Source organism: Capricornis sumatraensis, chromosome 5 (genome assembly GCF_032405125.1).
Source record: "Capricornis sumatraensis isolate serow.1 chromosome 5, serow.2, whole genome shotgun sequence".
Taxonomy (NCBI): Eukaryota; Metazoa; Chordata; class Mammalia; order Artiodactyla; family Bovidae; genus Capricornis; species Capricornis sumatraensis.
The window spans coordinates 97,531,575-97,559,503 of NC_091073.1; the positions used below are offsets into that span (position 1 = coordinate 97,531,575).

Below are 27,929 nucleotides of genomic sequence, written 5' to 3' on the forward strand. Positions count from 1 at the left end.
CCGTCCCGGACAGCGCCCCCCTAGTCCGAGCCCCGCCAGCCCCCAACCCCCGCCCCAGCCCGCGCCAGCATGATGAACAACAGCGGCTACTCCGAGGCCCCGGGCTTCGGCCTGGGCGACGAGGTGGACGACATGCCGTCCACGGAGAAGGACCTGGCGGAGGACGCGCCGTGGAAGAAGATCCAGCAGAACACGTTCACGCGCTGGTGCAACGAGCACCTCAAGTGCGTGGGCAAGCGCCTCACCGACCTGCAGCGCGACCTCAGCGACGGGCTGCGCCTCATCGCGCTGCTCGAGGTGCTCAGCCAGAAGCGCATGTACCGCAAGTTCCACCCGCGCCCCAACTTCCGCCAGATGAAGCTGGAGAACGTGTCCGTGGCCCTCGAGTTCCTCGAACGCGAGCACATCAAGCTGGTGTCCATCGGTCAGTGCGTGCGGCGAGGGGGCAGGGCCCCGACGAGGGGCTGGCCCACGGGGACAGGGTGCTCGGGACTGGGTGGGCGCGCGGGGAGCCGAGGCAGGGCCGAGGGTGGGGGGCCCGGCACCGGGAGAGGATCCTGACCCGGTTCTCCCGGAGCCCGCCCACGCCAGCCCCGAGGGGGCTCTGCCTTCACACGCCGCTCTGGTCGGCCAGCATCCCGAGGGGGGCCCCCCGGGGGCATCCAGCCCCGGCCGTTCCTGAGCCCTCCAGCTTCAGCTCCCCTCCCACGCTCTTGGCCAACCTGCTTCTACCCCCTCGTCTCCTCTTTTGACACCCACACCCCCAGCCCAGGCTTGAGAGGATGGGGCCAATGCTCATTGCCGATTCCCGGGGGCGCCCCCTCCACCCCAGACAAAGCAAATGGCTTCCCAGTCTCCCAGCACCTCCACCGGGGAAGAGAGGCTGAAGGCAGGTCCCCATCCCTGCCCGGTCCCAGGGATCCCAAGGAGAGCGGGAGAGCGGGAGAGCGGGTGGCCGGGTGGCCGGGCGGGCGCGGGGCCCGGGCCCCCCGCCGGCATGTGCTCGGCAGCTGGGTTCAGGCCCAGGGGCCAGAGCCGGCAGGGCCTGGCCTCGGAAACCTAAAAAGGCTCTGAGCGAGCGCAGGCAGCCTTAACCCCTGCCTGTCCTCCATCGGCTTCAGCAGGCCAGGGAAGGGGCTCCCTCCCGTCCACTCCCGGCCCCAGCCCACCCCCTAAGCCCCGATTGGCTACAGCTAATGATCTGGGCTGAGGGGAGGGAGGCAAGGCCTGGAAAAGGGAGGAAGTCATTGAGTGTAACCAGATTTGGAAGGTGTGTCAGTGCTGGGTGGGGGCGGGGAGGCACTCCAAGCTGGGGAGCTGGGGGAGCCAAGGATGGGTTCTGAGAGCCTAGGAGTTGGCCGTTCCCTCTCAGCTCTGGAGTCACTCCTTCAGGCTGGGGGCCTGGGCAAGACCCCTACCCTTATGGTGAGCTCTTAAGTGTCCTGATGTGATTTTCAGGAAAGCGCCCCTTGATGAGGTGCACCCCAGGGCCCCAGAAGGGGAATTTCACAGGGGGCCCAATGCCCACCCCCAAGCTGCCCCAGAGAGATTTCTTCAGATAATTGAAGGTCTGTCCATCCTCAGCCTCCCTCAGGGCATCTCTGGGCCTCCTGAATTAGTAGCTGAGGTCAGTCTGGGGCCCTTTGGCCCTGTCCAGTCTTCTCTACGCCTTACCCTCTCCTGCCCCAATACTGCCCCCCCCAACCCCACCCGCTCCGGCCTGGAAATAGCCCTGCCTCCGTGACACAGCAGATGTCTCTGAGCTTTCCAGAGGACAAGGCTGAGGACAGGGGGTGGGGGAGGGGGCCACCCTGGTGTGTGTAGTGGGACTGAGGGCTGCCCACGAGTGTGTGTGGTTGAGGGGGGCCAGGGGTCATCGAGGAGTCAGCCCTGGGCCCTTCCACCCCCCTGGCAGCTGCGATCTGACTGCCGGGACTGATTGTCCCAGGTGGGATCCCGAAGGGAGAGCCTGGGGCCTCACCAAGACTTTATAGGAAATGGCTCGGCCTCGCCCTCCCCTTCCCGCTGCGGGGGCGCTTGGCCCCTCTCCTGGCCTCATCCTTCCTGAGTGCACACCTCTCCCCTCCCCCACAGTGGTGCCTCTGGCTCCAGCCCCCTTGGCTCAACTGTGTATGGAGAGGCCGGCTCAGAATAGAGGGGGAAGGAGGGAAAGCTGGCTTGGGGGCGGGAAGGAACCCTTCTTTCCCGTTCCTGCGGGGAACTGTTCCCCATTTGGGCCAAGTGGCTGACTCGCGCGGCTGATGAGATAAGCTGTCAGCAATTCAGCTGCTGGGCCCAAGGCGGAGGCTGGAGGGGAGGGGGCACAGACAGAAGCAGCTACCCATCCATCAGGAAGGAGGTGTCAGGGGTTCCCCCTTTCTGCTTCCTCTGATTCCCTTGGTCCCGCTTAGTGGTGGGAAGGGGGTGGGACGGGGGCTTCTCTGGGTACCATCTCAGGACTGAATGTGAGCCTCTAGGCACCCCACATCCCTTTCCAGGAGTGGAGTGGGAGCTGGGCGTTGAGCAGTCCCTCTGAAGGAGGGCTGGGTACACAGCCTGGGTTGAAGGGGCGGTGTGCCCTCCTTACCCGAACCGCCCCCTCCGCCCCTCCGAACAAAGAGGCCTAGAGGCCGCTCTGTCCCGCAGCTGTTCCCCAGTTGCTATTCCTTCTCCTGGAGCCAACCGCCGAGGGAGGGGCTGGAGGGGGCAGCAGCTGTCCCGGCCCCTCCCTCACTGGTCCTCTCCTCTCCCCCCACTCCGTGCAAGGCCTGGGGTGCCCTCAGGGACTGGCTCTTCCACCCCTTTGGTGGTATCCACAGTGGGGTGCAACAAAGGAAGAGGCCTGGCTTGAGCAGAGCTCCCCTCCTCTGCCTGGCCTCCAAGGGGGAGGAGGGCGAGGAAGGTCACTGCTCCCAGAGTGGGACTCCGGACCCACTGCTCTCCTGCCACTTGCTGTCTGGCCCAGGGCCAGTTGCTGGGGAGAAATCTCTCCCTGCAGCAAATATGAATGACCCCCCTCACCCGCCCCCCCACCCCTTCCCAATCCTGGCGATCCTGGCAATCCTGGCGGCCTCAGGGCCTCCCTCCCAAGGATCTGGCTTCAGTTTGCAAGAAGCACTTCTGGGTGTGTGAGCACCAGCTTTGTAGGCTGTCAGGGTTGTGAGAGGCCGTGAGGCCCTGGGTGTCAAGGCTGTGTGAAAGTGTCCTGGGCCTGTGTGTGTTTGAGAGAGACCGCACCAAAGCACCGGGAGGCCGGGAGTGAGTGTGTCATGGAATCTGCAAGCTGCCAAACCATTGTGCTGCAGCAGAGCCAGGGGGAGAGGGGGCGGGCCTGGGGAGCTGCTGGGGAAGGAAGGATGAATCAGTGAAAGGGTGGGGGAGCCAAGGGGGCCAGAGCCCAAGATCAGAGGGACAGAGAGACTGAGATTCCCCTCCAGGGGCAGGCTGGGGAAATGCTGGGCACAGGGTGTATGTGGGGGCGCATTCTGGAAAAGAAATGTAAGGGGAGACACCTTTGGGATCTTTACTCTATAAAGGCTGTCTCCCAAGATCTGGGGGGGGGGGGGGGGGCGGGCAGGAAAAGATATGTAAGGGGGCACCTCCAGCACCACCCTTTCCCATCTCTCGGGTAACCCCAGTAAACAAGGCTGAGTCTTTCACCCCCTCCCAACCTCCTGAAAGCAGTGCTCAGGGAAGCTGGTGGATTTCAGGCCTGCCTTGCCCTTTACAAGTAAGCTGGTTTCCAATGACCTATACTCTAGACCACCTCCAGCTCCTGGATGTTTCTCTCTGGCTGTTACAGGGGAACTAGGCAGCCCCCCACCCCCAAATCTTGGAGTTCTGGTCCATAATATTTATCAAGGGAGGGGATGGGTCTAGAGTCTCAGCTCCTGAGACTTGAATCCACATGGGTAACACTCCCTGAGCTCTTGTGAAATCTCACTGGTCCCTGCCATTAACAGAACGTGTACTGTCCCCAACCCCTCCTCCCAGAACTTTGTTCCAAAAGCCTTTTATAGCATTCAAAGGAGAATTTTGCTGGAACCAGGTCTTCTCCAACTTCAGTTTTTAAAATGTTCATTCAACCAGTATTTATTGAGATTTTACTAAGTTCTAGGCTCTGAATATATGGAGAGAAAAATATAGTATCTAGAGTGAAAGAAGGCAGACAAAAAAGATACATACTCTATGATTCTATTCATATAAAACTGGAAAATGCAAACTAATGTATAGTCACCAAGAGCAGATTGGTTGTTGTCTCAAAGGATAGATTAGGAGGGGCAGGAGTGATGGATCACAAAAGAAAGGAAACTTTGAGGAAGGGTGGATGTGTTTACTGTCTTGATTCGTGGTTATGCACATATTGTCAAAGGTAGGGCTCCCCTGGTGGCTCAGATGGTGCAGAATGTGCCTGCAGTGCAGAAGAACCAGGTTTAATCCCTGCGTAGGGAAGATCCCCTGGAAAAGGGAATGGCAATCCACTCCAGTATTCTTGCCTGGAGAATCCATGGACAGAGGAGCCTGGCGGGCTACAGTCCATGGGGTCACAAAGAGTTGGACATGACAGAGTGACTAACGTTTTCACTTTTCACATATTGTCAAAGTGTATCTAGTTGTACTTTCTAATATGTACAGTTTGTTGTACATCACAGCAAAGAAGAAAGGGTACAAAACAAAACAGTGTCTGCCCCTCAGTTCAGTTCAGTTCAGTCGCTCAGTCGTGTCCGACTCTTTGCAAACCCATGAATCGCAGCACGCCAGGCCTCCCTGTCCATCACCAACTCCTGGAGTTCACTCAGATTCACATCCATCAAGTCAGTGATGCCATCCAGCCATCTCATCCTCTGTCGTCCCCTTCTCCTCCTGCCCCCAATCCCTCCCAGCATCGAAGTCTTTTCCAAAGAGTCAACTCTTCGCATGAGGTGGCCAAAGTACTGGAGTTTCAGCTTCAGCATCATTCCTTCCAAAGAAATCCCAGGGTTGATCTCCTTCAGAATGGACTGGTTGGATCTCCTTGCAGTCCAAGGGACTCTCAAGAGTCTTCTCCAACACCACAGTTCAAAAGCATCAATTCTTTGGCGCTCAGCTTTCTTCACAGTCCAACTCTCACATCCATACATGACTACTGGAAAAACCATAGCCTTGACTAGATGGACCTTAGCTGGCAAAGTAATGTCTCTGCTTTTGAATATGCTATCTAGGTTGGTCATCACTTTTCTTCCAAGGAGTAAGCGTCTTTTAATTTCATGGCTGCAGTCACCATCTGCAGTGATTTTGGAGCCCCCCAAAATAAAGTCTGACACTGTTTCCCCATCTATTTCCCATGAAGTGATGGGACCGGATGCCATGATCTTCGTTTTCTGAATGTTGAGCTTTAAGCCAGCTTTTTCACTCTTCTCTTTCACTTTCATCAAGAGGCTTTTTAGTTCCTCTTCACTTTCTGCCATAAGGGTGGTGAGACTTACAATCTTGCATAACTGTATAGATGCTTGTAGCCTGATAGGAGGCCCACGCAAGTGCCGTCAAAGAGTTGAATGTACCTGCCCAAGGGACATATTGGGACCCAGCCATGTTCTGAGGTGGGTGGGAGATAAATCAAGGGCTGGGCCTTATGGGATGCAGAATGTGGTAGGCAGAGAAGCTGTAGGTTCCAGGAGGAGGAGTCCAGACCCAACGCTCAAGCAGCAGCCTCAGAAGCTGGGCCAGGAGAGGGAGGGCACTGCATCAGAAGTGGGACCCTCATGAGCCCTGCTTGTCCCCTCCTCCCTGCAGACAGCAAGGCCATCGTGGATGGGAACCTGAAGCTGATCCTGGGGCTCATCTGGACCCTGATCCTACACTACTCCATCTCTATGCCCATGTGGGAGGACGAGGACGACGAGGATGCCCGCAAGCAGACGCCCAAGCAGCGCCTACTCGGCTGGATCCAGAACAAGGTGCCCCAGTTGCCCATCACCAACTTCAACCGGGACTGGCAGGATGGCAAAGCTCTGGGTGCCCTGGTGGACAACTGTGCCCCTGGTGAGTGGCCCCACGGCACACCGTGGCTCCCTGAGCCGGGAAGGGGTGCGGGATGAGCTGGCGATGCCAAGGCTTGTGTTTATCAGAATGTGTGTCCCAGGGCTGGGGGAATCAGGGCCGCCTGCTCCAGCTGAGGATCGCTGCTGGAGTTGGACCCTTCCCGATGAGTTGCCAGATCCTGCAGTGGCAAGGACACTGAGGTCTAGAGAAGGCCAGTGACTTGTCTAAGGTCACACAGCTTATCTGTGGCAGAACTGAATCAGAGGCCAGTGGGGACCTGGAGCTACAGTGGGGACCTATTTTGCTACAGAAGGGTCATTTCTGCTCAGCCAGTAGAAAGAAAATGTGGTGGGACTTGTAGAGAGAAGGCCAGGACTTTAGGCCTGGAGAAGGCTATTCTTTGCAAGCCCCTGGGATAGCTTTGAGAAGGGGTTGAGGCCCAGGATGATGTGGTCTGAGGCTGGTGGGACACTGCTCCAGTGCCAGGTGACCCAGGCCTGGCCTGGGCAGGCGGGGGCCACTAAGGGCCCATGAGAAGACTTAGACATCACAGATGAGAACAGTACCCCACGTGTAGCTCTCTTTCTGACCCTCGTCTCCCCACCTCTTGGAGCCATGTCCCCCTGGGGGAATCCTCCCCCAGCCTGGGGTCAGCCGGGGAGCAAGGGGTGGGAGGAGGGGGCACCGGCCGCCTGGGAAGCATTCCCAGCTGCTGAGCCATTGCCCACGGCTGGCTCGACTGCCAGCAGTGAGCTCAGCTGTTCTGGCCAGTCATGGATTCCAGCCTTTGAGCTGGTCCCCTCCCCACCAGGGAGCATCACCCTCCTCCTCCAGCTCTGGCTGGGACCCAGTACCCCCTAACCCCTGCACCCTTTCTCAGGAGTGACCTCTGGCTGCCTCAGCAGTCCTCCCATCAGGAGGGCTGGGTTCTGGGCGGCCAGAAAGAACTCGGCCTCTCAAACAAGCTCTTCAGTCCCTTCATTTCCCCGAGGTGGAAGTTAGGAAGCAGAGAGAGCCTTATGCTCTACAGCTGATGTGGGAAGTGCATGGACACCTAGGGCTTCAGGGCAGCTGTGAGGAGACCTTTCAGGAGATGGGTCAGAGGCACTTGTGGGACGGGGACTGGCCACCTCTGAGGCTGCTGGAATGAGGCGGGGGGTCTGCGAGGGGTGCGCTCCCTGGGGTTTGGTGTTCAGGGTGGGTGCTGGGGCCTGGGCAGGCTGGAGGCCGGCTGGCAGGACTGGTGCCAGGCTGCGTCAGCTGGGGCAGAAAGGCCTCATTGTTGGTGACCGGGAGGGCTGCAGTGCGTCTAAACAGCAATGGGCATCCTGGCTGACGGGCCGTAAGGTTGGGGGTCAGCAGGAACCCGGCTGGTCAGGGGCCTGGGGCCATATGGGAAGGGAATGTGAACCCATGGCCTGGGAGGGTGTTGGTGGAGCAAGTGCTCTGCGTCCTGGCTGACCGCTTCCCCCTCATCACTGCTTCCCTCCACCATCTCTCTAGGCCTCTGCCCTGACTGGGAGGCCTGGGACCCCAACCAGCCTGTGGAGAACGCCCGGGAGGCCATGCAGCAGGCGGACGACTGGCTTGGGGTGCCCCAGGTAGGCGGAGAGCAAAGGGACTCGGAGAGCGCCAGGGGTGGGGTTGAGTCTGTGAAGCTACCTGGGCAGAATGCTGGGGACAGAGGACACTTTCTGACTCCCTTCCTCCCTGGCAGGTGATTGCTCCCGAGGAGATCGTGGACCCCAACGTGGATGAACATTCGGTCATGACCTACCTGTCCCAGTTCCCCAAGGCCAAACTCAAACCTGGTGCCCCTGTTCGCTCCAAGCAACTGAACCCCAAGAAAGCCATCGCCTATGGGCCTGGTATGTGTTGAGCCCTGACGGTCTTTCCTGGGCAGCTGGCACGGGCTGGGATGGTTCTCCCTAAACTCCGTGGCTCTGCCTTCCGCCCTCAGGGATCGAGCCCCAGGGTAACACCGTGCTGCAGCCTGCCCATTTCACCGTGCAGACAGTGGACGCTGGTGTAGGCGAGGTTCTGGTCTACATCGAGGATCCTGAGGGCCACACTGAGGAGGTATGGAGAGGCCGCTGGGGATCGGACAAGAGCACAGACCAACAGTGGAATGGGCTGGAGATGGCTGCTGGGGCACTGGAGAAGGGGGAGGCCTCCCCATGGGGGTTGCAGAAGGCGTGGGGTCAGGAGGAGCTCTGACGGCCCATCGTTTCCCTTCCTGTAGGCCAAGGTGGTTCCCAACAATGACAAGAACCGCACCTACGCTGTCTCCTACGTGCCCAAGGTCGCCGGCTTGCACAAGGTATCCCTCTATAGGCTCTCCTGTGTCTTCCCTACTCCTTTCACATCCTTGCATCTGGCTGAATTGGACCCCTCTCTCAGCTCACACCCCACCCCACCCTCATGCACCAGCCCCACCCGCCTCTCACCCTGCTTGGCTTTGCCCTGCCCCTCAACCCCCCTCTCAGAGCTGCTTTCTTCTAGAAGCTCATCTTTGGCCTCTGACCTCCAGGTGACCGTGCTCTTTGCTGGTCAGAACATTGAACGCAGCCCCTTTGAGGTGAACGTGGGCATGGCCCTGGGAGATGCTAACAAGGTGTCAGCCCGTGGTCCCGGCCTGGAGCCCGTGGGCAATGTGGCCAACAAACCCACGTACTTTGACATCTACACTGCAGGTGGGGATTGGCCCTTCCACCAGACACCCCATGACTGTTCATGGTGGGGGACCTGGGAGCCAGGGACAGGGCCTGGCCAGAGGGCCGTGGTCTCAGGGTGAGGGAGCCTGAGCAGGAGGGACACGCCATGACTATTATTTTGGGTGGGAGGGGGTGCCTGGGGGCCGTGGTCTCAGGGTGAGGGAACCCAAGCAGGAGGGGCTGACAGCCGTTGCCATGACAGGGGCCGGCACAGGGGATGTTGCCGTGGTGATCGTGGACCCGCAGGGCCGGCGGGACACCGTGGAGGTGGCCCTGGAGGACAAGGGTGACAGCACGTTCCGCTGCACGTACAGGCCCGTGATGGAGGGCCCCCACACGGTGCACGTGGCCTTCGCCGGAGCCCCCATCACCCGCAGTCCTTTCCCCGTCCACGTGGCAGAAGGTAAAGGCCCTTCACCCACCCCCATGACCGCCCTCACCAAAGGCCAGGATGCAGAGTGTTGCCACCAAGTCTGAGGACTTACAGGAAATGAAGCACCGCAACCAGGGGGTGGGGTGGGTGGGGATGGGGTCAGGGGGAGCCTTCTGTAGGCTTAAAGTGGGCAGAAAGAAGAGCCCAGGGTGGGGCTCCTGAGAGCTCGTCTGTCCAGCCCCTGCCCCTGAGGACGGTCAGGTCACTGTGACGGATACCAGACAGGGGCCACAGTGGAAGGGCCGAGGGGGAAGCGACCGGACCATGCGGGAGGAAGGGCATATTCACTGGAGCACCTTGCACCAGGCTCTCAGGCAGTGACTCCCCACTCTCTCTCCGCCACTCAGAGCCCCTGCTGCCGCCGCCCGCCCCCTCCGTGCCCATCGTCCACCAGGCCAAGAGAGTGGTGCCGCGTTAGTACACGCCAGTGGAGGCGGGTTGGGCATGGCCATAGCTGACTGGCCTCCCCTGTGCTGTGTGGCATGGCCCGAGCTGGGTGCAGTCGCCCCCTCTCCCGTGGCATTCTGTGACAGGCCCCAGGTTCCACGCCTTTGCCTCTGTTCTGTGGCAGCTCTGGTCTCTTGGGACTGGCCTGGTGATTTCTGTGAGAAGGGTCTGGGTTCTGTGGCAGTCCCCGGAAGCTGGGCCGTTTGTCTGTGTTCCGGGGCAGGCCTGGATGGATGATACACTGTTGCCTGTCGGGTGGCGCCCCGTGGGCTCCATGCCATTTTATGTGTCCTGTGGCAGGCTGAGGTCCCCGTCCTTTGGTCTGTGTTCAGCAGCAAAGTCATTGCCACCAGCAGCGTTCCGCAGCAGGCTGACTGTCATGCATTGCCTGTGGTCTGTGGCAGGCTTCTCGTTACACGGCCCTGCCTTGTTCCATGGTGTGGCTGAGTGTTTTGTGGCATGACTCGGTTCCTGAAGCTGCTGTGGTGGCTCCAAGAAGGCTCAGATGGCTCTAGGTGGATGGCCGTGGAGTGGATGAAAGGCCCCTCCTGGTCTGTCTTAGCTCTGGGCTCCGCCTGGCCTCTGTCCCAGGTGACCCTGACTCAGAGGAGCCCCGAGGGAAGGGTTTCTTATAACCAGCCTGGGGACGGAGGTCTGGGGGAGCTGTGGCGGCTCCCTGCCCAGCATGGCTCTCAGTTGTGTCGGGGGCGCCAGGGAGCAACAGGGGAGGGCTGCATGAGGCCACGGCCTGTGCCTGGGGGAAAGGGATGGGGGTGGGCAGGTCGGTCAGCAGGACTGCACACAGTGAGGTGGGGATGAGTGGTGGTAAGGGCTGAGGCTCCGTCTAGGGCCCCTCAGCACTCCCAACCTCACCTCTCCTCTTCCTCCCAGCCTGTAACCCCAACGCCTGCCGGGCCTCTGGGCGGGGCCTGCAGCCCAAGGGTGTGCGTGTCAAAGAAGTGGCTGACTTCAAGGTGTTCACCAAGGGTGCTGGCAGTGGGGAGCTCAAGGTCACAGTCAAGGGACCAAGTGAGCACCAGGGCCCAGGGCCATGGTGGGGGGTCGGGGAGCTGGGAGGAAAGGCAACCAGTGCTTCTGACCCCCTGAGGGCAAGGACAGCACTGTGCACCCCCCTGGGGGGAGGGGCTCCAAAAAGGCAGTGACACTGTGGGACCTCAGGTGAACCACCCTGCCTGGCTCAGTCTCCCAGGCTGCAAGCTGGGAAGGCTGCACTAGGCTGTTACACGGTGCCTGCTCCACGGTGCCTGTGAGCAGCGGTGTCCTCAGCCAGGGACTGTCCCACAGCACAGTCCCAAGGGTCCTTGAGGGGACTGAGGTGCAGCGATGCACAGATCATTGCTCCCTCTGCTTCCCACGTATCCTCAGGAGGCACAGAAGAGCCGGTGAAGGTGCGGGAGGCCGGGGATGGTGTGTTCGAGTGTGAGTACTACCCTGTGGTGCCTGGGAAGTACGTGGTGACCATCACATGGGGCGGCTACGCCATTCCCCGCAGGTGAGCACCACGCAGCCCAGAGCCCTCCAGTCCGGGCCCTCACAGGGTGGGCGGAGGGAGGCAGGCTGCCTGGGGCTCCAAGCGAAAGGAAGAGGGGTACCTCTGGTGGGGGCACCTCGGGACACCGACACCAGCTCCCTCTTTGCCCAGCCCCTTTGAGGTGCAGGTGAGCCCAGAGGCAGGCATGCAGAAGGTCCGGGCCTGGGGTCCCGGTTTGGAAACTGGCCAGGTGGGCAAGTCAGCCGACTTTGTGGTGGAGGCCATTGGCACAGAGGTGGGGACACTGGGTAAGTGGCTGAGGTGGGAATTCCAGGGAGTGGTGTGAGGAGGGACACTGGGGAGTGACTGGGGGGCAGGAGGCAGGAATTTGGGCCAGTGTTGAGATGAGACAGGCACTGAAGGCGTGAATGGGGTGGTGATCCTGGGAGAGTGATGAGGGACCTGCCTGGTGCAGGTCCAAGTCGCTTCTGGTGCCCCCTGACCCTCCCCCACCTTTGACCCAGGCTTCTCCATTGAGGGGCCTTCGCAGGCCAAGATCGAGTGTGATGACAAGGGAGATGGCTCCTGCGACGTGCGGTACTGGCCCACGGAGCCCGGGGAGTACGCAGTGCACGTGATCTGTGACGACGAGGACATTCGAGACTCACCCTTCATCGCCCACATCCAGCCAGCTCCGCCTGACTGCTTCCCGGACAAGGTGTGTCCCCAGCTCCCGCACCCGGGAGGAGGGTGGACAGATGCTCCTCCGGTCCCCAACCCAGCCCTGCACTCTTGCCCCTGCACAGGTGAAGGCCTTTGGGCCCGGCCTGGAGCCCACCGGCTGCATCGTGGACAAGCCAGCGGAGTTCACCATCGATGCCCGGGCTGCTGGCAAGGGAGACCTGAAGCTCTACGCCCAGGTAGGGTGTTGCCCCATCTTTCTGCCCCTCGCTGCCAGAGCGGGGACCCTGGGAGGGTAGGGTAGGTTAGAGAAAAGGGCCTCAAGGCATCACAGGACTGATTCTCATGAATCCATTTGAACTAAAAGTTTTGTGTTTTCTTATTGATGATAATCTTAAAAAACATTTTACCAGATATGTATTTTTATGCTAATCATTTACAATTTAAAGATGGTTGGGTTAAGACATTGGTTTCCAGGTGAGTTTCTCAAAATGGTGTCCTTTGACTCCTAGAGGTTAACAAATATGTTCTTTGGTCCAGGAGGATGTTTCTTTTTTGAAAGTTTGTTTATTCAGTTTTAAGAAGATTGGTTTAGCTGAGCCTTTTCCCCTGACAACACATTTTGGAGACATAGGCTCAGAGACCAGGTCACACAGATGACCTCTAACCTGGTTCCTTAGCTCTCCAGGGTGTGCCCTGGCCACCAGAGCTCATGGCACTAGGCTCCAGTGGTCGGAGGTCTGTGATCTGTTTGCAGGGAGGGGCTTTGATAGTGGGCAAGCAGCCCAGCAGAGGGTGTGGGCGCTCTGAGACGGCCGGGGTGCTCTAAGAACCTTGCTTTGGGTGATGCCCACAGGACGCGGACGGCTGCCCAATCGACATCAAGGTCATCCCCAATGGCGACGGCACCTTCCGCTGCTCCTACGTCCCCACCAAGCCCATTAAGCACACCATCATCGTCTCCTGGGGAGGCGTCAACGTGCCCAAGAGCCCCTTCCGGGTGTGTCCTCCAAGCCCTGTGTCCCCTGCCAGCAACCCCAGAGGGAGGGTGGAACCCCAAGCGGGGGGATGTTGGGTGTCCCTGGGCCCTGTCCCCACTCCCCACTTCATGACCCCTGGGAAGAGGCTAAGACCAGGCCTAGAAGTGCTGAGGAAGGGATGGACCTTGAGGGAGGGGGCCCCATGCTGACCGTCGACTCCTCCCCACAGGTAAACGTGGGAGAGGGCAGCCACCCCGAGCGGGTGAAGGTGTACGGCCCCGGCGTGGAGAAGACAGGCCTCAAGGCTAATGAGCCCACCTACTTCACGGTGGACTGCAGCGAGGCAGGGCAAGGTGCGTTCAGGAGCAGGGAGTGGGGGTGGGGCCGGGGGTGTCCAGGCAGGAGGCGCTGGTACCCTCCACCTATTCCCCGGAGTGGTCCCCGTCACGTGCAGGAGGTTGTCGAGCCCCCGACTCATGGCCTCGTGCCTGCCTCCCTTCAGGCGATGTGAGCATTGGCATCAAGTGTGCCCCTGGCGTGGTGGGCCCCGCAGAGGCTGACATTGACTTTGACATCATTAAGAATGACAACGACACCTTCACAGTCAAGTACACACCTCCAGGGGCGGGCCGCTACACCATCATGGTGCTGTTTGCCAACCAGGTACCTTGTGCGTGGGTTTTGGTTATCAACCCTAACCTCAGCCCCTTACCCCATCCCAACCAGCAGCTTGAGAGGCTGTCATTTGGGGACAATTCTACTGCCCCTGATTGAGCACTTCCTGTGTGTGGACAACGTGCCTCAGAGGAAGCAAAAGAGACAAGGGACTCTATTCAGACACTGTCCGTGTCCACCCTGACCAAGCCTTTTCTCCCTCCAGGAGATCCCTGCCAGCCCCTTCCACATCAAGGTGGACCCATCCCACGATGCCAGCAAGGTCAAGGCAGAGGGTCCTGGGCTGAACCGCACAGGTAGCTATCTGGGCTGGGCGGGGCTGGGCCGGGCTGGGCTGGGTGGCCACCAATCCCTCACCACCATCTCGGGATGGGTGCTCCAGGTGTGGAAGTTGGGAAGCCCACTCACTTCACGGTGCTGACCAAGGGAGCTGGCAAGGCCAAGCTGGACGTGCACTTTGCCGGGGCTGCCAAGGGAGAAGCTGTGCGAGACTTCGAGATCATCGACAACCATGACTACTCCTACACCGTCAAGTACACGGCCGTGCAGCAGGTGTGCCCCGCCCCCCGGCCCTCCTGTCCTGGCTGACTGGGGGCGTGGGGGCTCCTTCTTCCAGTCCCAGAGGGCCTGTTTGGGGTCTTGGCCCCTTTCCTGCCTCCCCATCCTCTCTTGCCCTGGGTCTCTGAGCCTCTGGTCTGTGTTGCCGAGGACATGTTGGCAGTTCTGGCGTCCTGCTGTACCCATTAGGGCAACATGGCGGTGACAGTGACCTATGGTGGAGACCCCGTCCCCAAGAGCCCCTTCGTGGTGAATGTGGCACCGCCGCTGGACCTCAGTAAAGTCAAGGTTCAAGGCCTCAACAGCAGTAAGTGGGGCAGGAGCTGCCCATGCAGTGAGGAGGGTTGAGGGGGGTGGTGGGTTGGAATCTCTGCTCACCGTGTCCCTCACCCTTCACACAGAGGTGGCTGTGGGGCAGGAACAGTCATTTTCTGTGAACACACGAGGGGCTGGTGGTCAGGGCCAGCTGGACGTGCGGATGACCTCGCCCTCCCGACGACCCATCCCCTGCAAGCTGGAGCCTGGCGGTGGAGCTGAGACCCAGGCAGTGCGGTACATGCCCCCTGAGGAGGGGCCCTACAAAGTGGACATCACCTATGATGGTCACCCAGTGCCTGGCAGCCCCTTCACCGTGGAGGGCGTCCTGCCCCCTGACCCCTCCAAGGTGAGGAAGTAGGGGTGGGTGGGAGCTGGGGGCTTGTAGGGAAGGTGGGTAGTTCACAGGGGCCGAGGCCAGAGGCCTCATGTCCTGGGGTGAGCACAGCCAAAGGCCCAGAGCCGAGACAGTCCCCCAACTCAGGACTTGCCTATGAGACAGCTTAGTTTTTGTTTTTTATATTTTTATTAAAGTATAGTTGGTTTACAATGTTGTATTAATTACTGCTGTACAGCAATGTGATTCAGTTATATATGCATACAAATGGATACATTAAAAAATATTCTTTTCCATTATAGTTTATCACAGGATATTGAATATAGCTCTCTGTGCCATACGGTAGGACCTTGTTTATCTATTCCATATATAAAAACTCATATCAAGACAGCTTAGTTATTTAGAACCTGGCCTTGGATCTGATCTGGGCTTCAACCCCAAGTCCATCAGCCAGGACAAAGGTTTTAATCTCCCTGCGTTTCCTCACCTGGAATTGTTATCAGGACTCAGCCTGTGGGAGCTGCTACAGTTGCAAGAGCTTAGCTGATTTGGGAACCATGAAGGCTGGACGTGGGACCAGTCGAGGTAACCCACACACCTGCTCCTTCTTTTAGGTCTGTGCTTACGGCCCTGGTCTCAAGGGCGGGCTGGTAGGTACGCCAGCTCCCTTCTCCATCGACACCAAGGGAGCGGGCACCGGTGGCCTGGGGTTGACCGTGGAGGGCCCCTGCGAGGCCAAGATCGAGTGCCAGGACAATGGGGATGGATCCTGTGCCGTCAGCTACCTGCCCACAGAGCCAGGCGAGTACACCATCAACATCCTGTTTGCCGAAGCCCACATCCCCGGCTCGCCCTTCAAGGCTACCATCCGGCCCGTGTTTGACCCGAGCAAGGTGCGGGCCAGCGGGCCAGGCCTGGAGCGCGGCAAGGCTGGGGAGGCGGCCACCTTCACTGTGGACTGCTCGGAGGCGGGCGAGGCCGAGCTGACCATTGAGATCCTGTCGGACGCCGGCGTCAAGGCCGAGGTGCTGATCCACAACAACGCGGACGGCACCTACCACATCACCTACAGCCCCGCCTTCCCCGGCACCTACACCATTACCATCAAGTACGGCGGGCACCCTGTACCCAAGTTCCCCACCCGCGTTCACGTGCAGCCCGCGGTCGACACCAGTGGGGTCAAGGTCTCAGGGCCCGGTGTGGAGCCGCATGGTGAGTGAGAGAAACCTGGAGCTGGTCACGTCACCAGTCAGGGGAAGAGGGAAGCAGGGCTGAGGGCTTAGGGGGCAGCACTGGCGTCCTGGGGGCTCAGATACCCCTGAGAAGGTATCAAAGCCAAGGGCAGGGTGTGGAGCTTTGCCTTGGTCTGGGTGGCAAGATTGCTTCTGCCTGTGGCCATTTTCCTTGGGAGATCCTCAACTTTCATCAGCCGATCTGAAAATCAAAGAATCTTGCACTTGATGGTACAGAGGGAAGGCTTTGGGGTTGAGGGCGACGAGAGTCAGGAGATGGTTCAGCTCAGTTCAGTGACTGAGTTACCATCTGCTGGGGGCCAGACCCTGGCCCAGGCAGGAGGGGGCATGCAGAGGGTTGGAAGAGCTAGCGCCACGCTCCAGGGGCCCACGGCCGGGTGGGGAGACTCAGGTGAGCAGAATGTCACTATCTGCTGAAGGGAGGGAAGGCAGGGGCTGTGGGAAGCAGGGCCTGGGCTGTGGGGATGGTCCGGGCTGGGGAGTAGCAGGTGGAGAGGGCGCCTTGGAGCTGGGGAGGGAGGGCAGGGGTGGGCAGCCGGGTGAGGGCTGAGCGCTCGTCTCCTGGGACCCAGGTGTCCTGCGTGAAGTGACCACCGAGTTCACTGTGGACGCGAGATCCCTGACAGCCACGGGTGGGAACCACGTGACGGCTCGCGTGCTCAACCCCTCGGGCGCTAAGACGGACACCTACGTGACTGACAACGGGGACGGCACCTACCGCGTGCAGTACACGGCCTACGAAGAGGGTGAGGGGCTTGGCCGGGTGGCGGCCCGGCGTTTTCAGAGGGGCGGGTGGGGGGGGCTGTGCACACGCTGACCTGCGCCGTGTGGCTGACTTCCAGGAGCACACTTGGTGGAGGTGCTGTACGATGACGTGGCCGTGCCCAAGAGCCCCTTCCGGGTGGGCGTGACTGAGGGCTGTGACCCCACCCGTGTCCGGGCCTTCGGGCCGGGGCTGGAAGGGGGCTTGGTCAACAAGGCTAACCGCTTCACCGTGGAAACCAGGTACGCCTGCCCCTTTCATAACCTTGACCCTGATGCTGTGGTTACACTGAGCCCAGCCACCTGCCCTCCCCCCTCATCCTCCTGTGTGTACCTCATCCCCACCCACCCCGTCAAGGCTGCAAACCTCCCCACTGTAGCTGCTGGTCCCTTCTCAACCGGCCCTGCACCCCCATTCACCTGTTTGCTTCTTCATCCCAACTCACTGGTCCTTGAGGCGCTGATATAGGGGTGCCATCTTGTAGGGGAGCTGGCACCGGGGGCCTAGGCCTAGCAATCGAGGGCCCGTCGGAAGCCAAGATGTCTTGCAAGGACAACAAGGACGGGAGCTGCACCGTGGAGTACATCCCTTTCACCCCTGGAGACTACGACGTCAACATCACCTTCGGGGGCCGGCCCATTCCAGGTGTGCACTGGGGGCAGGACGGGTGTCGGGGAGGCGAGCAGGGGCCCTGCTCCGCGGGAGGGAAACTGGAAGGAAGTAGAAGGAGGAGGAAAGCTCCAAACCAGCAGCAGGGACGAGGAGCAGGCAGTCACGGGTGCCACGGTTAGGGCTGAGGCAGGGTGGTGGGTACAGCACATTCCCAGAGGCCCAGCACTGGTGTCTCGGCCCTTTTGCCTGGACCACCAGATCTCGTGAGTTCTGTCACTCACAGTCCAAGCCAGTGTCGCTGGCTCAGTCAGGACAGCCTCTCACACCCTCTTGCTCTGTCTGCAAAGCCAGGAACCCCCCAGCCCTCCAGCAGGGGTGGGGAGTGGTTGGTGTCTTCAATTATCACATTACCCGGGCTTGCTGAAATGGGACTCTCCCCACCCCACTTATCTAATTTCATGCTGGAAAAAATTCATTTTCTTTTACAAATACTTCTTTTAGCAATTTATTAATTTAGGAGGGCCTTCTTTCAGGCATGTGGCCTAAATAAGTGGATTCACCCTGCTTTAGCCTGTAGCCAAGTTTTTGGGTTTTATTTTTTAATTTTACTTTCATTAATTTGTATTGGAGTTATGTATTCTGTAGCTGAGTTTATTTCTCCTTGTTACATTTTCTTAGCAAGTTTCTAAGTGTTTGCACATTTGGTCTGGTCTCCCCGGGGCATTTCAAAGGCAGGGGAGGCCTCGCTTTCCTGCGTCCTCTGAGTCGGGGAGACCTTCTGGGGCAGGTGGGCTGGGGCTGACGTGCGTCTTCCTTGCAGGGAGTCCATTCCGGGTCCCAGTGAAGGACGTGGTGGACCCCGGAAAGGTGAAGTGCTCGGGCCCAGGGCTGGGAGCCGGTGTCAGGGCCCGGGTACCCCAGACCTTCACAGTGGACTGCAGCCAAGCTGGCCGGGCGCCCCTGCAGGTGGCCGTGCTGGGCCCCACAGGTATGGAGTATCTGGGGCCGGGTGGAAGGAGACGGAAGGGGTGCTTGGAGGCTTTGCTGACTATTCCTTTTGCCCAGGTGTGGCTGAGCCTGTGGAGGTGCGTGATAATGGGGATGGCACCCACACTGTCCACTACACTCCAGCCACAGACGGGCCCTACACAGTAGCCGTCAAGTATGCCGACCAGGAGGTGCCACGCAGGTGAGGCCCAGCCTGGGGCTTCTGTGCTCTGCTGGGCTCTGGGGAGCTCCCACCAGGGCCACAGCTGCAGGGCCACTCCCGGGCCCTGGAAACACTCCCCTACTTGTCTACGCCTCATCTGCTCTCTGCTGCACCATCCCACTCTTCCTCAGAGTCCCCTGTCCATCTTCTTCTCCACCCTGAAGGTGGCACAGCCCCAGGGGCTCTCTTCTGGTTGGGCTGTCCCCCTAGTTAGCTACAAAATCAGCACCTTGGGAAAAGGCACCATGTAGCTACAAACAGGTGTGACAGGGCAGCCTCCTCTTTAAACCATCTGAAGCATCTCCCTAGAGAACGGAGAAGAAATGCCCAGGCTTTGTCAGGGGTATACCTTTGTGACCCTCCCCTAAGATTCCCCTAAGACCAGGCTGTGACCTGGTCCCTCCTCCCTGCCAGGACTCCTCTCCCCTGCTCGTGAATGTAGAGGGTACTCCAGGCCCAAAATGAGATGGGATTCCTTCTCCCCCTGAATCTCAGCCAACTGTCTGTCCCTTCTGCCTCTCAAGCCCCTTCAAGATCAAGGTGCTTCCAGCCCACGATGCCAGCAAGGTGAGGGCCAGCGGCCCCGGCCTCAACGCCTCTGGCATCCCAGCCAGCCTGCCTGTGGAGTTCACCATCGATGCCCGGGATGCTGGGGAGGGCTTGCTCACTGTCCAGATCCTGGTGAGTCTTTGTGCTGCCCACCTCTCAGGTCAGGGTCTAGGCACAGGCAGGCCTTAACTGCTGCTTCTCCCCCAGGACCCTGAGGGTAAGCCCAAGAAGGCCAACATCCGAGACAACGGGGACGGCACATACACCGTGTCCTACCTCCCGGACATGAGTGGCCGGTACACCATCACCATCAAGTATGGCGGCGATGAGATCCCCTACTCGCCCTTCCGCATCCATGCCCTGCCCACTGGGGACGCCAGCAAGTGCCTGGTCACAGGTGGGCCCCCACCCCTGCCCCTCCCCTCCCTACACACCCACTCCCCCACCCCAGCTCATCCTTAACACTGCGGCTTACGCTTTTCTCTATTTCCAGTGTCCATTGGAGGTCACGGCCTGGGTGAGTGTCCTTTTTCTTCTCTTTTTGCTGTGGGCTGAGGTGATGGGGGCAGCTGGGAACTGAGCGGGGGGAGTGGGCACAGGTCCCACGGACCTCTGACTGGGCACTCGTGTGCTGCAGGCGCCTGCCTGGGCCCTCGCATCCAGATTGGGGAGGAGACGGTGATCACAGTGGATGCCAAGGCAGCAGGCAAGGGGAAGGTGACGTGCACGGTGTCCACACCCGACGGGGCGGAGCTTGACGTGGATGTGGTCGAGAACCACGACGGTACCTTCGACATCTACTACACAGCGCCCGAGCCCGGCAAGTACGTCATCACCATTCGCTTTGGAGGCGAGCACATCCCCAACAGCCCCTTCCATGTGCTGGTAAGTTCAGTGGCTGCAGCAGAGCTGGGGGTGGCAGGGGAGGGGGGCCAGGCCCTCTTAGTGGGAGCAAGGAACCCCAGAACCTGTACCTACGTCTGATGGATCCTGGGCCCAGAGTGCTCCAGGGTGGAGCCTGTGCTTTCCCGCAGCCTCCCAACCCAGGAGGCGTGCAGCCCTACCTCTGGCCCCTCTGGGCGTCAGGCAGCTCTCTGGTAGAACCTGCCGTCTTCCTTCTGACCCCCAGGCCCACTGTCCCCGTCCATCTCCTCAGGTGGCCCTGCAGGACAGGGAAGCCCTCGGGAGAGTAAAGCACCCGAGATAGCCATCCTGCCCTGGGGGCAGCCCGGGATATCAGGTTCCTGGGCCAGCCTGTGGTCACCCGAGCTGGTGGGGACTGGCCTGTCACAGCCCGTGCTCTCCCATGCCTTGCCTCCCAGGCGTGTGAGGCCATGCCCCGCGTGGAGGAGCCCCCTGATGTGCCGCAGCTGCACCGGCCCAGCGCCTACCCCACACACTGGGTACTGCCCCTCCCACCTGGGCCACACTCGACCCCCGCCTCCTCTTCCTTCATCTCTTCTCTTCTTCAGCGGCCAGGGCCGGGGCATGGTTTGGGGGCCATCATGGGGAGCAGGTGGGAAGTCAGGCGGGGCAGACGGATCCCAGAGCTGGGCACGGCACCTCTTCTCTTGCAGCTGATGCGCCTCTCCTGCCCTCTGGTTTCACCATTAACCATCTTGCTCTTTCCTCACCTTCTCTGACTTCAGTCACGGCTCGGGCCGAGTTCCCTAGACCTTTCCCAGCCAGGTGACTGTTCCCTCTCCCCCGCCACAGGCCACAGAGGAGCCGGTGGTGCCTGCGGAACCGATGGAGTCCATGCTGAGACCCTTCAACCTGGTCATCCCCTTTACTGTGCAGAAAGGGGAACTCACAGGTACGGCCCCAGGGCCCTGTGGCAGGATGGCACCAAGGGAGGACATATATCCAGGCCCAGCTCCTCCTTAAGAGATGAAAGCTGGGGCCCAGAGTGGGGAAGTAAGCTCCCCAGGGTCACACAGCAAGCTGAGCAGAGCTGGAACTCGAGACTCCAGCTTTCTGTCTCCCAGGTCAGGATTCATCCTGAGGCCTCCTGGCTGTCTCCTGGTACCTGGCTGGGGGGAGCCTGGGACAGCAAGGGGTGGAGCTGGGAGAAACTGGGGTCCCACACATACCCGTGTCTGCCTGGCAGGGGAGGTGCGGATGCCGTCTGGGAAGACCGCCCGGCCCAACATTACTGACAACAAGGATGGCACCATCACAGTGAGGTACGCACCCACCGAGAAGGGCCTGCACCAGATGGGGATCAAGTATGACGGCAACCACATCCCCGGTGAGTCGGGGGCCGGGCTGAGCTGGGCTGAGGGGAGCCACAGTGACTTCCTCCTCCTCGGCCTTCTTTCACTCATAATTATTGAGCTTGTGCTGTGTGCAGACACGTGTGAGGCCCCAGGAAGGCTGGTGTCCTAGTGGGAGGCCCTGTCGGCACAGATGCAGGACCTGGCGGGGAGGCTGTGGGAAGGTGTGGGGGTCTGAGGGGGGCTCAGGCAGCCCTGTGCTCACTGCTGACCCAGCCCCCTTTCCCCCACCACCCCCAGGGAGCCCCCTGCAGTTCTATGTGGATGCCATCAACAGCCGCCACGTCAGTGCCTACGGACCAGGCCTGAGCCATGGCATGGTCAACAAGCCAGCCACCTTCACCATTGTCACCAAGGATGCCGGGGAAGGTGAGGGGAGCTGCCAGCAGGGGCTGGGGGCGGGCAGCCGGAGCAGGGGTGAGGACCTCTGACCGCGGCCCCGCCTCCACCCACAGGGGGCCTGTCCCTGGCCGTGGAGGGCCCATCCAAGGCAGAGATCACCTGCAAGGATAACAAGGACGGCACCTGCACCGTGTCCTACCTCCCCACGGCACCCGGAGACTATAGCATCATCGTGCGCTTCGACGATAAGCACATCCCCGGGAGCCCCTTCACAGCCAAGATCACAGGTGGGGGGACGCGTGGGCTCACCCCAGCACACGATGCTGGGCAAGCCCAGCACGTTCAAGTCTCTGGGGTGTTTAGGGTAGGGTGCCCTCGAGATGGAAGAGGTCATTTTTGGATATGTGTAAGGAGTACGCTATTCTCTACAGCAAGTGAGAAACACTCAGCCACCCTTTGAAAACACACTCTCGCAGTCTTTTAAGTCAGGATGTTGATGATAGATGAGGAAACCAGTAGGCCCGGAGGGGCAACACACAGCAGGTAAGGGATCTGGGCTGTGTGTGGTTTAGTCTCAGTTTTCCTGTTTGGTTCTACCAAATTACCTGACTTGGAATTTAAATTTATGTAAATTAGGGGTTTAACCCATTCAGGACTGGGGTGCTGACTCATCCCTAATCTTGGGCCCCTAACATGTGCACGGAGACTGTGCTCTCCCCGGTCTCTCTGTGCCTGCTTTGGGGGTTGAGGGGGGCAGGCAAAGGCTCTGTTGAGTCCAGGGGGTCTCCTGATCCCAAGGGAAGGGCTTGCCTGGAGTCACCCTGCCTGACATGCCAACTCTCCCCTAGGTGATGACTCAATGAGGACGTCACAGCTGAACGTGGGCACCTCCACGGATGTGTCCCTGAAGATCACCGAAAGTGACCTGAGCCAGCTGACCGCCAGCATCCGTGCCCCCTCGGGCAACGAGGAGCCCTGTCTGCTGAAGCGTCTGCCCAACCGGCACATCGGTGAGCGCGGTGCCATGGGAGGGGCCCAGGGGGGAAAGGTGGGAGAGCTGGGAAAGGACTACTGCCAGCCCCAGAGCCCCATTCATGCGTGACCTCCCCCGCAACAGGCATCTCCTTCACCCCCAAAGAAGTTGGGGAGCATGTGGTGAGCGTGCGCAAGAGCGGCAAGCATGTCACCAACAGCCCCTTCAAGATCCTGGTGGGACCGTCTGAGATTGGGGATGCTAGCAAGGTGCGGGTCTGGGGCAAGGGCCTGTCCGAAGGACACACGTTCCAGGTGGCGGAGTTCATCGTGGACACTCGTAATGCAGGTGCTTCTCGCCCCGGAGACCCCTCACTGCAGCTGGTGCCTCAAGTGGGGACCAGTCCTTTCCTTCCCAGCGCCCCGGACCATAACCTCCCCTCCTGAACTTCCTGGCCCAGTCTCTGCTGAGATTCCCATTCTGGGGCCCACCTGGGAAGAATAAATGTCCCCCTGTCACTTCTTCTGTGTCTAAGAGAAAGCTCAGCCATCCTGAGTTTGTCTCTCCTTTGCTCACCAAAACCCAAGAGGCCTGCCTTAGAGAAATTTCCAGACTACCTATCCCTGACCCTCTGGGTCACTGCCTGGCTCACGCCTCCTTCTTCTACTGAGCCATCTTTCCTTAGTGGTTACGGTGCCCCTTGGGTGTCTGTTCTGGGCGGAGCCTGCGGTTTGGGGAGGGGAGAGCAGATGGCAGTGGGGACTGAGGGAGACGTGTCCCTTGCCTCCCACTAGGTTATGGGGGCCTGGGGCTGAGTATTGAAGGCCCTAGCAAGGTGGACATCAACTGTGAGGACATGGAGGATGGCACGTGCAAAGTTACCTACTGCCCCACCGAACCTGGCACCTATATCATCAACATCAAGTTCGCCGACAAGCACGTGCCTGGTAAGGCTCTGGGCTGTGGCCGGGACAGGCCAGGAGGCCGGAAACGAGTGACCTGAGGTGGCAGACCCGCTCTTTCTTGTCCCTACAGGAAGCCCCTTCACAGTGAAGGTCACCGGCGAGGGCCGCATGAAGGAAAGCATCACCCGGCGCAGGCAGGCGCCGTCCATCGCCACCATCGGCAGCACCTGTGACCTCAACCTCAAGATCCCAGGTGGGCGCCGGAAGAGCCTGGTGGGGCGGGGCTGTGGGGAGGGCCCAGAGCCTGTCCCCGGGGCCTCTGTCCTTCTGGCTAATTTCTCACCTCCCTCCCCTCCGCCGGCTCCACCTGTCCCACAGGGAACTGGTTCCAGATGGTGTCCGCCCAGGAGCGCCTGACACGCACCTTCACCCGCAGCAGCCACACATACACCCGCACGGAGCGCACAGAGATCAGCAAGACGCGGGGTGGGGAGACCAAGCGTGAGGTGCGGGTGGAGGAGTCCACCCAGGTTGGCGGAGACCCCTTCCCCGCCGTCTTCGGGGACTTCCTGGGCCGGGAGCGCCTGGGCTCTTTTGGCAGCATCACCCGGCAGCAGGAGGGTGAGCAGCACCGGCCGGGCTCTTCACAGGGAGGTGGGCCTTCTGTCCCTTGGGACAGCATGGGGAGGCTGCTGGTCTGAGCAGAGGAGGGGGTGTTTACTGAGGAGGGGAGGGAGGGAAGGGCAAGGGCCTGGGGCAGCCCCGGTGTTGCCCTGACACTCCCCACCCTCTGCAGGTGAGGCCAGCTCTCAGGACATGACTGCACAGGTGACCAGCCCATCGGGCAAGACAGAAGCCGCCGAGATCGTGGAGGGGGAGGACAGCGCGTACAGCGTCCGCTTTGTGCCCCAGGAGATGGGGCCCCACACAGTCACTGTCAAGTACCGCGGCCAGCATGTGCCAGGCAGCCCCTTTCAGTTCACCGTGGGGCCGCTGGGTGAAGGCGGTGCCCACAAGGTGCGGGCTGGAGGCACGGGGCTGGAGCGAGGGGTGGCTGGCGTGCCAGGTAAGGGGGCGGGTGCCCGGGATGAGGGATGGGGGCAGGACAGCCAGCAGGGTGGGCGACAGTGCTAAGAGCTGCCCCATCCCATTTCTGTCTCCAGCTGAGTTCAGCATCTGGACCCGAGAAGCAGGTGCCGGGGGCCTATCAATTGCTGTGGAGGGTCCCAGCAAGGCGGAAATTGCATTTGAGGATCGCAAGGATGGCTCATGTGGGGTCTCCTATGTCGTCCAGGAGCCAGGTGGGCATCTTGCTGGGCCTGCCTGACTTTCCAGACCAGGCTTCTGCTCAGCCCGGCAGGAGATGGGGCTCCCAAACCAACCCCTCACCTGGGCCACTGCAGTTTCTCTGCCCATTTCCCTCCACCCTACACCCCCAGGAACACGTGTCTCCAGAGCTGAGCTCGACCTAGGAGCTTGTCCGGGGCTGAGATCAGGGTGGGGTCGTTTCCCCTGCTGCTGCCCCCCGTCCTGGAGCTTGCGCTGACTGGTCTTCTCTCCCCAGGTGACTACGAGGTCTCCATCAAGTTCAACGACGAGCACATCCCAGACAGCCCTTTCGTGGTACCTGTGGCCTCCCTCTCAGATGATGCTCGCCGTCTCACTGTCACCAGCCTCCAGGTGTGTGCCCGGGGGGGATGAGGCCCTCCTGCCACCCTGAGAGATGGGCAGGAGTAGAGGATGGCAGCCCCATGTGACCAGGGACTTAGCAGTGACCTTGGAAGGTCCAGACAGATGGCCCCTCTCTCCCAGTGTTTGGACAACAGGGGGCTCTAGCTATACTAGCTGCCCCTTGGGGTAGTCTTGGAAGCCTCAGGTGCCGCTGTGTCCCTCCTCCCCCTTCCCCATCCTAGAACTGGCCTCATCTTCACGACCTACCCGCCCTCAAGCCTCCCTATCAGCCCCACCTTCTCCATCAAGTGCCCCCAGGGCAGTCCAGCCCACATGTCTCTTTCCCATCCCAGCTACTGAGTTCTCGCAGTCCACACAATGCTGTCCCAGCACTGGGTTCTCTATCAGGCCGGCTTTACAGTATCCAGGTCTTACCTCCCCAGCCAGGACAGGGCACATCATCTCTGGTCCCCAACCATGCCCGGCACAGCCAGGTGGCCCCACCCCATAGCAGGTGGTTGCCAAGGCCAAAGACCCAGCCTCTGCCTCCCATCGCAGCCTTGTTCAGAGCCTCCCTGAGCTGGGCCAGGCAGCAGGGGGCAGCTGGGGGTGGGAGGAGGGAGCCTCCAGGCTGGGCAGGAAGGGATATCAGTGCTAGGCTGCAGACATGAGCCCTCCAGGCCCTCCCAGAAGTCTGAGCACCCTCTGTGGTGTCTGCAGGAGACCGGGCTCAAGGTGAACCAGCCGGCGTCCTTTGCGGTGCAGCTGAATGGCGCACGGGGCGTGATCGACGCTAGGGTACACACGCCCTCGGGTGCAGTGGAGGAGTGCTACGTCTCCGAGCTGGACAGTGGTGAGCTGGCCTGTCCCTGCCAGGCTAGGACCTTTTGGAAAGGGGAGGGAAAAGACTAAGGCTCACCGACCAACCTCTGTCCCCACAGACAAGCACACCATCCGTTTCATCCCCCATGAGAATGGCGTCCACTCCATCGACGTCAAGTTCAATGGTGCCCATATCCCTGGCAGTCCCTTCAAGATCCGAGTTGGGGAGCAGAGCCAGGCTGGGGACCCAGGCTTGGTGTCGGCCTATGGTCCTGGGCTCGAGGGAGGCACCACAGGTGAGTGCCTGGGGCTGGGGAGAGAGGTGGGACAGTGCTGATGAGCCCCAAGTCCTGGCAGAGGTCTGCTCCGGGGAGCCTGGGCCCATCCCAGCTCTGGGCCCCAAGCCCTTCTTGCCTACATCCTTGCTACCTCTGGTCCCCAGGTGTGTCGTCAGAGTTCATCGTCAACACCCTGAATGCAGGCTCAGGGGCCTTGTCTGTCACCATTGACGGCCCATCCAAGGTGCAGCTGGACTGTCGGGAGTGTCCTGAGGGTCATGTGGTCACTTACACGCCCATGGCTCCTGGCAACTACCTCATTGCCATCAAGTATGGTGGCCCCCAGCACATCGTGGGCAGCCCCTTCAAGGCTAAAGTCACAGGTGAGCGTCCTGGGTGGGGTGAGGTCCCACCTGGGCTGGAAGCCTATCCTGGGCTGGCTCCAGTGGCTGTTCACATCCAGGGCAGAGTTGGCCCCAAATATCAGTGTTTCAGGTTACCAGGAATAAAGTGGGGCTGGCTTTACACAACGTGCCATTCTCCACCTTCTATGTGTGGACTCGTGTACATCATTTTAAAAAAATCAAATCCCTCTCTACTGTCCGTCCCTTGACTAATCTTTTCCCTGTGGTGGCTCCCCAAGTTTTCACTGAACTCTGCCCTCCTGGCATCCGCATTTCTGGCTTCCAGGAATACAGAGCTCAGCAGACGTTTACCTGATTGCCCTTCTGGAAGCTGTGTGAAGGATTGGTTGGAGACTTGTTCCTTTTTAAAGCAGGGCTCTACCTACCGTGTGACAGGGTCCCAGACAAAGCCAGAAGGGTTGGAGGTGGGTGGACAGAGCCATGGAGGCCCCAGACCTGGTGACGAGCCTGCCCAAGAGCTCTGTGTGAAATGGGCCGCTGCTCCCAGGACGCTGCAGCTGAGGAAGGGGGCAGGGGCTGTCAGGGCTGCCACTCGGGGCCTACTGCCTCAGGGAGAGCAGGCCTCTGACCCGGCTCGTGACCACCCCACCCTGCCCCTCAGGTCCCCGGCTCTCTGGAGGCCACAGCCTTCATGAAACATCCACGGTTCTGGTGGAGACTGTGACCAAGTCGTCCTCAAGCCGGGGTTCCAGCTACAGCTCCATCCCCAAGTTCTCCTCAGATGCCAGCAAGGTGGTGACGCGGGGCCCCGGGCTCTCCCAGGCCTTTGTGGGCCAGAAGAACTCCTTCACCGTGGACTGCAGCAAAGCAGGCAGGCAGCGGGCGGAGTGGGAGAGGGGGTGGTCTCCCAGAGTGGGCAAGTGTGCGCGAACAGGAGGCCAAGGGCTGGGGGTGAGCCTGTCCCTCGCTGCCTCTCTCTCCAGGCACCAATATGATGATGGTGGGCGTGCACGGGCCCAAGACCCCCTGTGAGGAGGTGTACGTGAAGCACATGGGGAACCGGGTGTACAACGTCACCTACACCGTCAAGGAAAAAGGGGACTACATCCTCATCGTCAAGTGGGGCGACGAAAGTGTCCCCGGAAGCCCCTTCAAAGTCAATGTGCCCTGAATCCCAGAAGTGCCTCCCCCAGCCTCGGCCCCCACCTCTGGCCAAACACACTCACAGACACACAGACACACACACACACAGACACA

At 60.4% G+C, this 27,929-nt stretch overlaps 1 protein-coding gene across 4 annotated transcripts; it reads left to right on the top strand.

Moving 5' to 3' along the window:
• Window positions 1-69: 69 nt before the first annotated feature.
• FLNC (filamin C) lies at window positions 70-27,929 on the top strand. Of its 4 annotated transcripts, XM_068973028.1 has the most exons (48): window positions 70-424; window positions 5,773-6,021; window positions 7,525-7,622; window positions 7,739-7,889; window positions 7,982-8,100; window positions 8,264-8,341; window positions 8,552-8,714; window positions 8,938-9,138; window positions 10,507-10,644; window positions 11,002-11,128; window positions 11,279-11,415; window positions 11,632-11,825; window positions 11,914-12,027; window positions 12,645-12,788; window positions 12,998-13,121; window positions 13,271-13,431; window positions 13,649-13,739; window positions 13,826-13,995; window positions 14,191-14,308; window positions 14,403-14,665; window positions 15,268-15,865; window positions 16,479-16,652; window positions 16,749-16,911; window positions 17,154-17,314; window positions 18,102-18,269; window positions 18,347-18,470; window positions 19,016-19,172; window positions 19,248-19,437; window positions 19,534-19,557; window positions 19,678-19,925; window positions 20,363-20,443; window positions 20,757-20,856; window positions 21,151-21,291; window positions 21,557-21,685; window positions 21,772-21,945; window positions 22,507-22,668; window positions 22,776-22,979; window positions 23,426-23,578; window positions 23,667-23,789; window positions 23,915-24,157; window positions 24,333-24,602; window positions 24,700-24,837; window positions 25,101-25,216; window positions 25,928-26,060; window positions 26,149-26,325; window positions 26,472-26,690; window positions 27,334-27,543; window positions 27,656-27,929. In XM_068973028.1, the coding sequence occupies exons 1-48, from the start codon at window positions 70-72 to the stop codon at window positions 27,841-27,843; spliced, it is 8,163 nt and encodes a 2,720-aa protein (XP_068829129.1). In that variant the 3' UTR covers window positions 27,844-27,929. The 4 variants fall into 4 exon arrangements, with proteins under 4 accessions (XP_068829129.1, XP_068829130.1, XP_068829131.1 ...); XM_068973029.1 differs by lacking the exon at window positions 20,363-20,443; XM_068973030.1 differs by lacking the exons at window positions 19,534-19,557; window positions 20,363-20,443; window positions 23,915-24,157 and having other exon boundaries at window positions 133-424; window positions 20,715-20,856.

Excerpts from the sequence above, each read along its gene's own strand:
- FLNC (XM_068973028.1), top strand. The coding sequence starts at position 70 with ATGATGAACAACAGCGGCTACTCCGAGGCCCCGGGCTTCGGCCTGGGC. Across the intron at positions 8,101-8,263 it reads CTGAGGGCCACACTGAGGAG|GCCAAGGTGGTTCCCAACAA; the intron begins GTATGGAGAGGC and ends CCCTTCCTGTAG. Across the intron at positions 16,653-16,748 it reads GTACACGGCCTACGAAGAGG|GAGCACACTTGGTGGAGGTG; the intron begins GTGAGGGGCTTG and ends GCTGACTTCCAG.